This window comes from Pectinophora gossypiella, chromosome 8 (assembly GCF_024362695.1).
Source record: "Pectinophora gossypiella chromosome 8, ilPecGoss1.1, whole genome shotgun sequence".
NCBI lineage: Eukaryota > Metazoa > Arthropoda > Insecta > Lepidoptera > Gelechiidae > Pectinophora > Pectinophora gossypiella.
Window position 1 is genome coordinate 6532290 of NC_065411.1, and position 12380 is coordinate 6544669.

Sequence of the window (12380 nt, forward strand, 5' to 3'; positions counted from 1 at the left end):
AAGCTTCAAATCGACGCAATGCAAAGATACGGAGTCTTATTTTCAAACATTTTGCAGGGAAATCCAAACCTATGGGGTTCTTCACGGTCCGGCCAAGTAGTTAATGCCATCTGCGGCAAATGTACAATAAGTCACGTCAAAAAAAAAGAAAAAAAGGGGTTCTTCACATAGACCTAGAATCATGAAATTTGGCGAGACGGAAGGTCCTTACTACATAAGTAAAAAGAAATCGTAAATTGTTTTGTTCTTCAAAGCCTTCGGGCTAGTCTGGGGCCAAGAGCTAACCCATCAAAGGTAAAAAAAATCCCAAAAAAATATGTTTTTGCAATTACAAACTTATTTGCAGGTGGTAAACTAATCGCGACATTTATGTCGATGTATGGGGACAACAGTTTTTCGACGGCAAAGTCAAAGCCCCCTTAGATTATTTTTCCGATCTCGGGAAGCAGGCCCATATCAACTTGTAAGGTTATATTTCTTACTTGCCTATAATTCATGATTTTGACCACCCGTTAGGTAATACAAACGTGATTTAAAAAATACATGTATAGAAATAACCAATAACTATTATTCCTTCACCAAACAAACAAACAAATTGAGTAGTAAATAAAGCGTAGTACAAGCGGATCCGAAGTCGTAAAAGCAGACCCAATGAAGTCACAAGCGATTTAGCGGCTAAGCGAAAAAATAAATTGATGGCACATTCAAACGCTTACGATTTCAACTGTACCAATTTCGCTCAAAACTTCCCATTTGTTAAGTTTTGAGCGAAATGGGTACAATCATGTAATCTGTAATAAAAAGTTTCAACTACTTTTTTTTCTCCATTATTTTGCAATGCGCAGGTTGCAATGTATTGATTAATAACGCGTCCAATGCATCTTTGTTGACGTTGTAATTTATAGAAACGTTCAACAGGTGCCCTGGTTGTAGATTGGTTAGTTGTTGCAATATAATACAGAGATATGTGTTCATTGCATTGCGTATTGTCTGTCTAGATGTGACACTTAGTTACATTTTACCTTATATAAAATATAAGCTGACAACTATAATTCCAATCGGTCTAGTCAGAGGTACAGCCATCGCATGATGAACTACAATACCAAGCTTTATTACACGAACGTGATAGTTGGTGACACGTACCTCCGTATCTTACATTTTATTGGCAAAATCTTTTTTGGGAAATTCCGAACAGTATTTCTGTTGTTGACTTGGAAATTCCCTCTAGCCGTGACCTCTCGTAACATTATACTTTTTTATCAAAAACAGTTTTCCTCCTAGAAAGGAGATTGACCAAAACTGTTCCAAATGTGCACCACCTACTAGACTTATGTACGAAAATAGACCACTAAAAATTGAGTAATAAATAACTAAACGCAGTTAAAAATATGCTGTCAGTAAAAAGTTATGGCTATACCTTAATATACCTTTTCATGGGAAAAAAATTTCTACATCATTGTTCCGAAGTTTCCGAAGCCACATTTTTAACTGAGTCGGGGTTGTACCAAAATAGACCACTAAATATTGAGTTATTTAGTGGTCTATTTCTTCGGTAGATACGAGGGGAGGTCAAAAAGTTCGCGGAATGAGGGGGAAGGGGGTCGAAATTAAACACGAAACTATTTTTCCTTTTCAATATATTCTCCCTTAACCTTAACACATTTTCCGGATCTATCAAATAATTTGTTTATTCCATCATAAAAAAAAGATTTCTCTTTGCTGTCAAAATAGGCCGAAATTGCAGACTTGACTTCTTCATCATCGCCAAATTTTCGTCCACGCAGTTCCTTTTTCATTTTTGGGAACAAATAATAATCGCTGGGGGCCAAGTCTGGACTGTAAGGCGGGTGGTTTAATTTTTCGAACCCGCATCGGTGAATGGCAGCCGTCGCAACATGGCACGTGTGGACGGGTGCGTTGTCGTGCAAAAGGAGCACACCTCTTGACAGCTTTCTTCTTCTTTTTTCCTTGATAGCCTCTTTCAATCTATCCAGTAAAGAAGCGTAGTAATGTCCCGTTATAGTCACACCACGATCTTTATAATCAATCAGCAAAATACCTTCTGTATCCCAAAAAATAGTGGCCATGATCTTTCCGGCCGATTGTGACACCTTAAACTTCTTTGGAGGAGGTGTGCCTTTTTTATGCCACTGCATCGACTCTTGCTTCGACTCAGGTTCATAGTGGTGAACCCAGGTTTCATCTCCAGTAACAATCCGGGCCATAACTTCTTCCTTATTCTCTCCACAGAGCTCTAAAAACTGGCGAGAACACTCGACACGCTCGCTTTTTTGAAGTGGCGTGAGCATTCTTGGAACCCATCTTGCGCTGACCTTAGTCATCCCAAGATGTTGATGTAGGATATTTAAAATACTTGTTTCGGATACACCGACCATTGCTGCAAGCTGCTTCTTCTTCAAGCGGGTATCTTCTAATACAAGTTTTTCTACTTTTTCGATGATTTCCGGTGTGGTGGCCTCAATGGGCCGTCCGGAGCGGGGGTCATCTTCAATCGACTCTCTTCCTTGCTTGACAAGGCTATGCCACTTGTAAACCATGGTTTTACCAGGGGCAGAGTCCGCGTAAACTGCTAACAGCTCTTGAAAAATCGTCTGAGCGGATTTTCCTTGCTTGGTGAGGAACTTAATGACGGCGCGGTGTTCAATTTTCTCCATATTCGCTGAGTTCTTCCCGATTCACTTGTTTGCTGGTCGATAGTTCAAACGTTAATGACCCGATTTGCTTCAAACTTGGTACATATACTGTTAATGAGGTGTGCAACTAGCGGCTACCTGTACGAGCAAACCAACCCCCTCCAACCCCTCCATTCCGCGAACTTTTTGACCTCCCCTCGTAGGTTTCGTTAGTGGTGGATATTTGGACCAAGTCCCAAACAACTTTGGTCAATGTCCTTTATCGGTTTGCATTTACGAGGTGTCACATCTAGACCGACGATACGCAGAGCTGCAGGCAGGTTTGATCGATGGTGCGTCGCCTCGACGCGCAACCCGTACATATTTCATGCACCTCGTCCCACTTTATAATATTTGCACATGTACAAATACTTAGCGTACAGTATACACCATAATGAACTTATTACTACTTATTTTTACGTAATGATATTCGCGATATTTTTAACTTAAAATGCTATAAATTGTACCGCAAATCAATGAGGTGTTTTAAGTACGGTCTAGCAGCCGGGAGCAAAAGCTTAACGTGCCTTTAGAAGCAGGGTTCTACCGTGAAAAAATCTGACAAAGCCGGGTCGTGTTGCTTGTATAAATATATCGACAATAACACACATTCATAAAGTGCAAGTCTTTGAGGTCAGACTGACGTTCTATTTGGAACAGAAACCACTGCATTGTGCCAACTTATACTGGATCTTTTTTGTTCAGATTAACAAGGCGCGTAATGCGTAAATCCCGGCTTGTGATTTGTGGGGTTTAACTGTAATTCAAACTGTATTTGCGTTATGTAAAGGACGAAATTACAGGGCATAATCTGGTTAACGACTTACAACAGCAGATCAAGATTTGAAGCAATAAAATATTTGAAACCATGGTACAATAAAACCAAGTATACTCAATCCTATGAAAACCCGCCATTGATAACGTAAGTGTTACCAAATAATTGGTAACTCAATCAATCAATCAATAATTCTTTATTGCACAAAGCCATAAGTAAAGTACATTGTACAAACGAATAAAATAAGCACTGTGATGTTGAGCATAGTGATCAATTATTGCTAAACAGCAATTTCTGCCAGGCAACTTTAGGGTGAAAGAACTTATCGCCAACATTGCAAGAACTTAAAATTTAGCATTGAAAATTAAGCGAATTACTGACTAACGTACATAATTACTGTCACTTGTCACATATATAAAAATCATTAAAACTGTAAGTAAATCTTTTACTAAAAGTTCAAAATATTTTTTTACAAATTGGCAACGGAGGGTGAGATGATGTCAGCGCGGCTAACCTTGAAGTGTTTTGTGAAATGTCAGTTTTGAGCAAACCTGGTTTTGTAATACCATGTTTGAAACAAACTATTTAGATGCCTTTGAAGGGGACTGACAATACGCTTGTCTGGATATGGAACTCTGGAAAAGAAATGTGTGTGAGTTGAAGCTATTTTCGAAGAGAACATAGTCCTAGTACCTACTTAAAAAATATGTTCAAGTCGCAATCATAATTAATTCCGGTTGCCCTTCCAGGTAAATTCTACAGGAATCTCCGCAAGCAAACGAAACCGGTGAAGAAGGCTTCCAAGTCGGACACTAACTCATCTGAACACATGCCCTCGAGACCCAAGAAGCGAGCCTCAGCGCACCGCAAACTCAAGACTGTTGATGTGAGTCACACTTTTTAATGTTTTTCATCACTTACAGATGTTGTTGGCGGCAAGTGTCTTCTGAATACTTGTGGCTCTGTTCACCTCATTAAATCTTGAGACATTTTGTCGTAGGGTAATTATTCAGCCGCCGGAAGCAACTACTACGTACGTACTGTAGAAATTTTGAATATCACGCATGTTTAAATGGTCAAATTAAACGTCAGAGTTTGAGAAGCAAGGAGATTACGCTGCAGTGAAATTACGCTGCAGTACACTTACTTTTCCGTCACTCAGGTGATTGAGACTGCAATGTCCTACACAAGATCTCGTCACTAAGTTGAAGCCTGTTGCAGTCCTGAAGATATACTGTGTATTGCTGGGCAGCTTTGAAATAGGTGTTAGCCTAACTCACGATTTACTTACTGCACACACACGTTCCGTTTACTCACTTGTTAATTCCTATCATCAGAATGAGATGGAGATAGACGCGGAAGATAAGCTGGAATCCCTAGACGAGGGTCTGAAGGCGGAAACCAGCTGCCCGAGCATAAAGATAGAGCCCAGTGGCGATACGTCGCTGCCCATGGCCAGCAGTCAAGAAGACACCGGCACTGAAGAGAAAAACGACTCTGGGATCAGGTGAGCCTCCTGAGACAGGACAGAAGATGAGGGGAATATTGTGCTCAATATAAGGAACAGTGATGAGGCCTAATCGGTACGACATTGCCTTTGCGCTATATAATAACGCGAATATAATATCCTTGATACCTAGTAGTTGGAAGCAAGACAAATCTTACAGTTGCAAGTTTTCATGCACCAGGTTTCTTTCTAAGTCCAACCTCATATCAGATAGATCAGATGAGATATCAGATAGACATCTCATTTCCGAATATAGCTTTGACTTAGAACAAAATTGTTTTGCAGCCCTGAGCCGAATAAGGAAGAGAATTCCCTGCTGAACGGCGACAGCAAGTCTTTAGAGACGGCGCTCAACGACGACGACTCCGACAACTGGGAGAACACCAGCAGCGATGGCAGTGACACAGACAGGTGCCTATACAAATACTATTGTATACTAGCTTTCCGCTCGCGAATTTTTCGTAGAGTATGGTTATCGGGATACAATCTATATCATGTCCTTCCTTAGGTCTCAGACTACATCCACAGGTACTAAATTTCATCTAAATCTTAAGCGTGAGAAGGTAAACAGGTAGAGAGTTACTTCCGCATTTATAAGGTGTACAATTGGCGGCATTGTTGCTCTACAGTAATATCTTCCAGGTGACCAGTTACGGAAGGAAAACAGATAACACAGTAATTGTAATTGAAAATTTATAGGTGATTGCTTTAAATGTTAGCTATCTTAGGTAAGTATCGAGTGCGAGCGTGAAATAACGTAGTTGTGTATGTCCAGCGGCGCCACGTGGTCGTCCCGCTGCTCGTCGGCGGCGTCGCAGCGCGGCAAGCGGTCCCCGCAGCTGGCCGTGCGGCTGCTGCGCGGCAAGCGGCTCAAGCGCTCCGTGCGCCGCGCGCCGCCCGCGCCGCCGCCGCGCCTCGGGGACCGCGTCGTCGTCGAGACGCTACACACCACCAGCCGCGCCAACGTCGTCTGGCAGGTACGGCCATAATACCCTACACTACTACTATGACTATACATGTAAGGCCGGTTTCATCATCATCTCCCTAACATTATCCCGTTTTTCATAGGATCCGCTTACCTAATCTGAAGATTTGTCAGTTTCTTTACAGAAGCGACTGCCTGTCTGACCTTCCAACCCGCGAAGGGAAAACAAGCCCAATTCATGTTAGGTCACATACCTCCGAAAAAGCACTTCTCGGGAATGTGGGTTTCCTCACGATGTTTTCCTTCACCGTTGAGCACGTGATAATCATTTATGATCCAAACAGGAATTCGAAAACAAATTCGACAATCATTGGTTTAGGCCTGTGCTGGATTCGAACCTGCGACCTCTAAAGTGAGAGGCAAGCGTTCTACTAACTGAGCTACCACGGCTCCCCAACCATACTCTTGTCAACCATCTTAACCGCTACAATGTTAACTGGCAGCTCATGTAAGGCCGGTTTAAAACCAATTAAACCAATCCGTTTAAAACGAAAATACCTATTTATTGTATGGTACAGGACGGTACAATCGAGATGGGCATTCCGTCGACGCAGCTGTACCCCATCCACCACCTGGATGGGCAGGAATGCTTCCCAGGGGACTTCGTCGTCAGCGGCGCCGCCACCATAGAAGAGAACCAACAGGTTGATATACTTTGTATTACGCATATTATAAAACGACCGTGGTCCAGTGGTTGAGCGTTGGGCTCACGATCCGGAGGTCCCGGGTTCGAATCCCGGTGGGGACACCACAAAAATCACTTTGTGATCCCTAGTTTGGTTAGGACATACCTGGCTGATCACCTGATTGTCCGAAAGTATGATGATCCGTACTTCGGAAGGCACGTTAAGCCGTTGGTCGTTACTTGTGGTTACTGCTTACTAATGCAAGTAAGTAGTCGTTACATGAGACACCTATACGCAGGAGGAGCTTATGATAATGTCTAAAATGTTGTCCGGGTGGCAAAATACTGGGCTGAAAGAATCTGAATGCCATCGAAACGACGAGAAAGAGATTTTATTCGTTTGATGTTTGATAAAATAGATGATAATTCTTTAATCTATGTTCTTGTCAACCATCATCATCTCCCTAGCATTATCCTGATTTTCACAGGGTCCGCTTACCTAACCTGAAGATATTACAGGTCCGGTTTTACAGAAGCGACTGCCTGTCTGACCTTCCAACTCGCGAAGGAAAAACCCAATACAGGTTAGGTCACATACCTCCGAAAATTCATTCCTCGGGAATGTGAGTTTCCTCACGATTCTATCCTTCACCGCTGAGCACGTGATAGTAATGTATGATCCAAAGATGAATTCGAAAACAAATTCGAACCTGCGACCTCAAAGTGAGAGGCAAGCGTTCTACCAACTGGGCTACCACGGCTCCCCAAGCTTACTCTTGTCAACCATCTTAACCAGTATAATGTTAACTTGCAGCTGAAGCACAGGGAGTACGGCGTGGTGCAGCGCGTGGACCACCACGGCCGCACCGCCATCGTGCACTGGTTCCGCACCTACACCAGTGCCGACGACCCTGTGTGAGTCACATACTATGATGTTAATTAAAGCACATAATAACGGGTTCTTACCGCGTTTAAATGGGGATATGAGACTCCCGATATTTCGACACTGTTGCAAGTGCCATGATCACGGGATGACTGATGAGATTGGAGATTGGATTGGATTTTATCCCCATTTAAACGCGGTAAGAACCCGTTATTATATGCTTTAATTATGATAATAACCGCGTAAACTTAAAACAATGTACATACTATGTTAACCTCACCAGGGTTGGTGACATCATCAACCTTACAACCCATACGCAAGAAGAAGAGTATTTATAAGAACAGTCATCTGGTTGTCATCCAAACTCAAGGCATTATAATGAGCAATAAACTGATCTCTATAGGTCGGAAATTCGATGGCACATTTCCGTGATAGTAGTCCATAATAAAAAGTTGATTTCCGACATCTAGGGGTTAGAAAGGCCAGATCGAAGCAATTCATCTAATAAAGCAATGTTGCAATTTGACATTTGCGCATATAAAAGTAGTGCGCACTGCAAACAAAATCGCCTCTTTAACCCACCTGACCGATACCAACCAAATGAGACATTTAGGGTGGCTTGCGTAAGGGTCTTTAAACATGCAAGCCACCCTTATAGCATATATCACCATACATGCTATCATATCTCATTATGATCATAAATAGTCTATATACGTCCCACTGCTGGACATAGCTCTCCCACCAATCAACCGGAAGGAGTCTGGAGCTTATTTCACCATCCTGCTCCACTGCTGGTTGGTGGCTGTTATTATCATATCTGTCGTATCAAAAGCATCATATACGACTTCGTATCAAAAGTAACTGCATCTTCGGATTACTTGTGGGAACGCAAGTGTGGGCTGTCTGTGTCATATGTTTGTATGTAAGTGAAGAAAAATAGTTCTATAGCAAATTTAGAAGGTTAGATAAATTTTATGGCTGTCGATTACCCGTCCCTTTCCTTTTCGGCGGATAAGAAAATGACATGTATAACTTAAAATAAAATTAGGTGGTGTCTACAGAAATTTGCACCATTGAATTGGTATACAGGCTGTTAGTGACATCGTAACGAATACTGAGGGGGATGATTCAGACCATGATTCTGAGTTGATATCAAGTGGAATTTTCGGTCGCAAAATTCATGTAGTTTAAGGTTATTTTAAATTATTTTCCGTTCCATACTTTTGCGACTGCAAATTCCACTTGATGTTAACACAGAATCGTGGCCTGGATCATCTCTCAAAGTTTTCGTTACCATGTCACTAACACCCTGTATATGAATATGACTATATCCCAATTGTAGTAATCAGAGGTACATCCATCGCAAGATGAACTACGTACCCACACCTCACCGGGCTTTCTGTTAAACCAACGCGATAGGCAGTGAGCCGTACCGCATAAGCCATCATCATTAATTAAGAGTCACGCTCTTGTCGTTGTAGCATTCTCCATGGAGAATGCATGAATGTAGCATACTAGTTTTCGCCCAATTCGCATAAGTATAGTATGCATATTTACTAATATGTTCCACAGGCCACAGATGTTATACGAGAGCGAGATGAGCGTGTACGACCTGAAGGACCACCCCGACTTCCAATACCGGCCCGGCACCGTCGTCATCCGCGTCGCCAACTTCACTGGCGAGGACGCCAACTGCACCGCTGGCCAGGTACCTACCGCCTTCTTCTATCGTGTAGGTTGTGAAGTGGATAACAACCACATCAACCCTGGCATTAAACAATTGGCGCGCCAAATGTTGCCAGGTGGAAACGTTGCTTAAAGACATACATACACACATATAGCCATGTCCATATCCTTATCTAAAAAAGAATACGGCGAAAGATGTCGTGCTGCTATTGGCTTGATAAGTCACAGGAGATCCTGCAGCGAAACGTGAACTTCTTTTTCTATCGTGTGGGTTGTGAGGTGGATTACCAACCCCATCAACCCTGGTGTCAGGGTTACTATTGAACCGCCAAAGGCCCCTGACATGGCTCATGTAACGACTACTGACTTGCATCAGTAAGTAGTAACCGGGACCAACGGCTTAACTTAAGGCACGTGCCTTCCGAAGCACGGATCGCCTTACTTTCGGACAATCAGGTGATCAGCCTGTAATGCCCTAACCAAACTAGGGATCACAAAGTGATTTTCTAGATATCTCCCCACCGGGATTTGTACCCGGGACGTCCGGATCGTGAGGGACCACTGAGGCCTTTACAAAATAGATATAATTGGTGGAATGGAAGTTTCTACTGTCGATGTGTATACATATTCCGCTTAGATATTCTACCGGAGGTTGAGTGGTGTAAGTAGGCAATAGACCATGGAGGCCTTACCGCCTTGACACGCATGTAATGCAACTAGTGATGACCGAGTACTACTTGACGAGCCCCTCAGGTGCTTTCACCCACGTGAACATGCTGAAGATAGATCTGAGTGGTTAGAAAGGCCACATCGAAGCAATTCATCGAAAAAAGCAATGTTGCTTTTTGACATTTGTTGGCATTGCGCACTTACTTTTACATGCGCATATGACAAATTGCTATGCTGGTTTTTAGTTCACTTGTTCATGTGGCCTTTTACCCCCCTAAAATTATCTTTTCAATATCTCACTACATGTAGTAACACTAGTAGGATGTGAAATCACAATTTGCTATTGTCATCTTTTTAGCGAATATAATTTTCGTTTTCACATTTGAAAACAGCGGCTTTCTAACATGATGGACAATTGTATTTTAAGATTTATCATATCCATCTTAGGACTTCGTATCAATCTTCGTATCTGCCCATCCCATGAGATTACGGGCGTGAGTGTATGTACAGTCATGAGCAATAATAATGTACCCACTTTAGGACTTTGTCGCACTAACATATTTGACATTTAGTGAGACTTACAGTTCAATTTGTCATAAAAGTTAATGTGACATGGTACCAAAGTGTATACATATTAATGCTCGTGACCGTATGTGTGTGTAAATAAAGAGTTGTTGTTCTGTTCAGGTGATCGACAACTTCCCGTCAGGACGCGTCAAGGTGTGGTGGGTGGACGGGCACACCAGCATGTGCTGGCCCCAGGATCTTTACAAGGTAACAGTAGTATCTACTTCTGATAACAAGCTAGATAGATAACCTAGGGATTAGATCGGACTTCTTACGTCCACAGGCTCGAAGTCACGTCGGCGAGTTAGCTGCTTGTATACATGCCTTGTTATTACAGATAATATAAACAGATATACCCTAAGCACTAATACTTAAGAAAAATATTTATGGCTAGACCGCTACATCTATTTACCCGACGTTTATTGCGTTGTAATACTAGCGCTAACTGTGGTTGCGCGATACCAAAGAAGCAATGAATGAAGTAAAAAGTTGTATATTACGGTCGTTGCCTCATGTAATATGATTGTTTTGTACTGGTTTTCCCCGTCCGGTTGAAAGGTCAGACAGGAAGTCGCTTCTCCAAAAGACCAGTGCTGTGTTTATCAAAACTTACAAGTCTACACGTTGACAAGCTACAAGTTGCTCACAAGTGCGTGTAAATTATATTTATCAAAAAAGTAGAGGAATTGCAAAATATCATTCATCATCATCAGCCCATTACGTCCCCACTGCTGGGGCACGGGCCTTCCCTGTGGATGGATAGGGAGATCGGGCCTTAAACCATCACGCGGCCATTAACGACTGCTAATGCAGCCGGGACCAACGGCTTAACGTGCCTTCCGAAGCACGGAAATTTTCAAAAAAAAATCTTGTAATACAGGGCTCGTAAGTTTTGGTAAACAGCGCACAGACTTGTCAAATCTGCAAGTTTGGTAAACGGACCCCGCGAAGTCGATGAATTGATCGATAACCGGTGATGCTGCTTCAAATATGGTGTATAACTTCAGGTGGGCGAGTACGACAGCGAGGACGGCGAGCTGTGGGGCTCGGAGGGGTCAGCCTCGGACGACTCGTGGGAGACGCAGAGCTCGGCCCACGACAACGAGCCGCCCACGCCCACACAACCGCCGCCCACGCCGCCCACCGCCCAGCCCGGTAACTATCTCATTATAAGAGCTGTACTCTTGTCGGTGGAATAATCGCCATTCCTCTCTTCTCTCCGCCAAATCCTTCACCTCCTGATACGAACCTGCACCTTCTCTTTCATTGGTTTCATAAATGTTCTCCTAGGTCTACCCCTTCCTCTCTTTTCTTAAATTTTTCCTTCTATGATGTTCTTTATAAATGAATACGTGTCTAAAGTTCTCTAAAGCCTCTATCATAGTTCTTTTTCTTCAACTTTTGACACCATATCAGTCCAGCTATCAGTCCAACCAACGAACTACTACGGCTTATAGCCGGTAACTATAATTGATAATAAAGCCGTCCGTCTATTCAGGGCAGGTTTCGAGGAGTGGAGTTGTGCGGAAACCACTAAATCAGCGTGCGATAGAGAAGGCGCTCTGTGGCTCTCTAACTCGCGGTGATTGGTCGATTCCTGCAATTGCTCGTCTTGCGCTTTAGAGAATAACCACCCATACAACTTTCCGTCTTTATGACGAGAACGGGAGTGTTCTCAGCGTCTTGTCAGCGTGTAAAATAAAGTGTTTTACAAGACGTTTACAGGAAAAGTGGGCAAAGGCGGCCTTATCGCGAGGAGCAATCTTCACACATGAATTCACCTTAACTCACGCCTCCACACATACAAGCTCACATACAGTCATATACATGTATTCATTTTTTATTATTATTCTTTTCGATTGTTCCACAGGGCAAATTTTTTTATTTCTTTTACCCAAAAGTACCACTGGTGCCCCAAGCTAGGCTAGGCCTAGTTTGGGAACCTCAACTCACCAATGTCATTTTTTGTATGTTTACTCATTGTGCCTTG

The 12380-nt window shown here is 42.8% G+C and overlaps 1 protein-coding gene across 2 annotated transcripts in view; it reads left to right on the top strand.

Annotated features, from left to right (window-relative positions):
• The window catches only part of LOC126368843 ((E3-independent) E2 ubiquitin-conjugating enzyme), a 30969-nt gene that overhangs the window by 6343 nt on the left and 12246 nt on the right, over positions 1–12380 (top strand). For both annotated transcript variants that reach the window (XM_050013007.1, XM_050013008.1), the window contains exons 6-14: positions 4218–4354; positions 4806–4975; positions 5261–5386; positions 5751–5952; positions 6479–6604; positions 7400–7500; positions 9041–9176; positions 10511–10597; positions 11398–11545. In XM_050013007.1, coding sequence (XP_049868964.1) covers positions 4218–4354; positions 4806–4975; positions 5261–5386; positions 5751–5952; positions 6479–6604; positions 7400–7500; positions 9041–9176; positions 10511–10597; positions 11398–11545 — 1233 coding nt within the window. The remainder of the gene's footprint in view (positions 1–4217; positions 4355–4805; positions 4976–5260; positions 5387–5750; positions 5953–6478; positions 6605–7399; positions 7501–9040; positions 9177–10510; positions 10598–11397; positions 11546–12380) is intronic.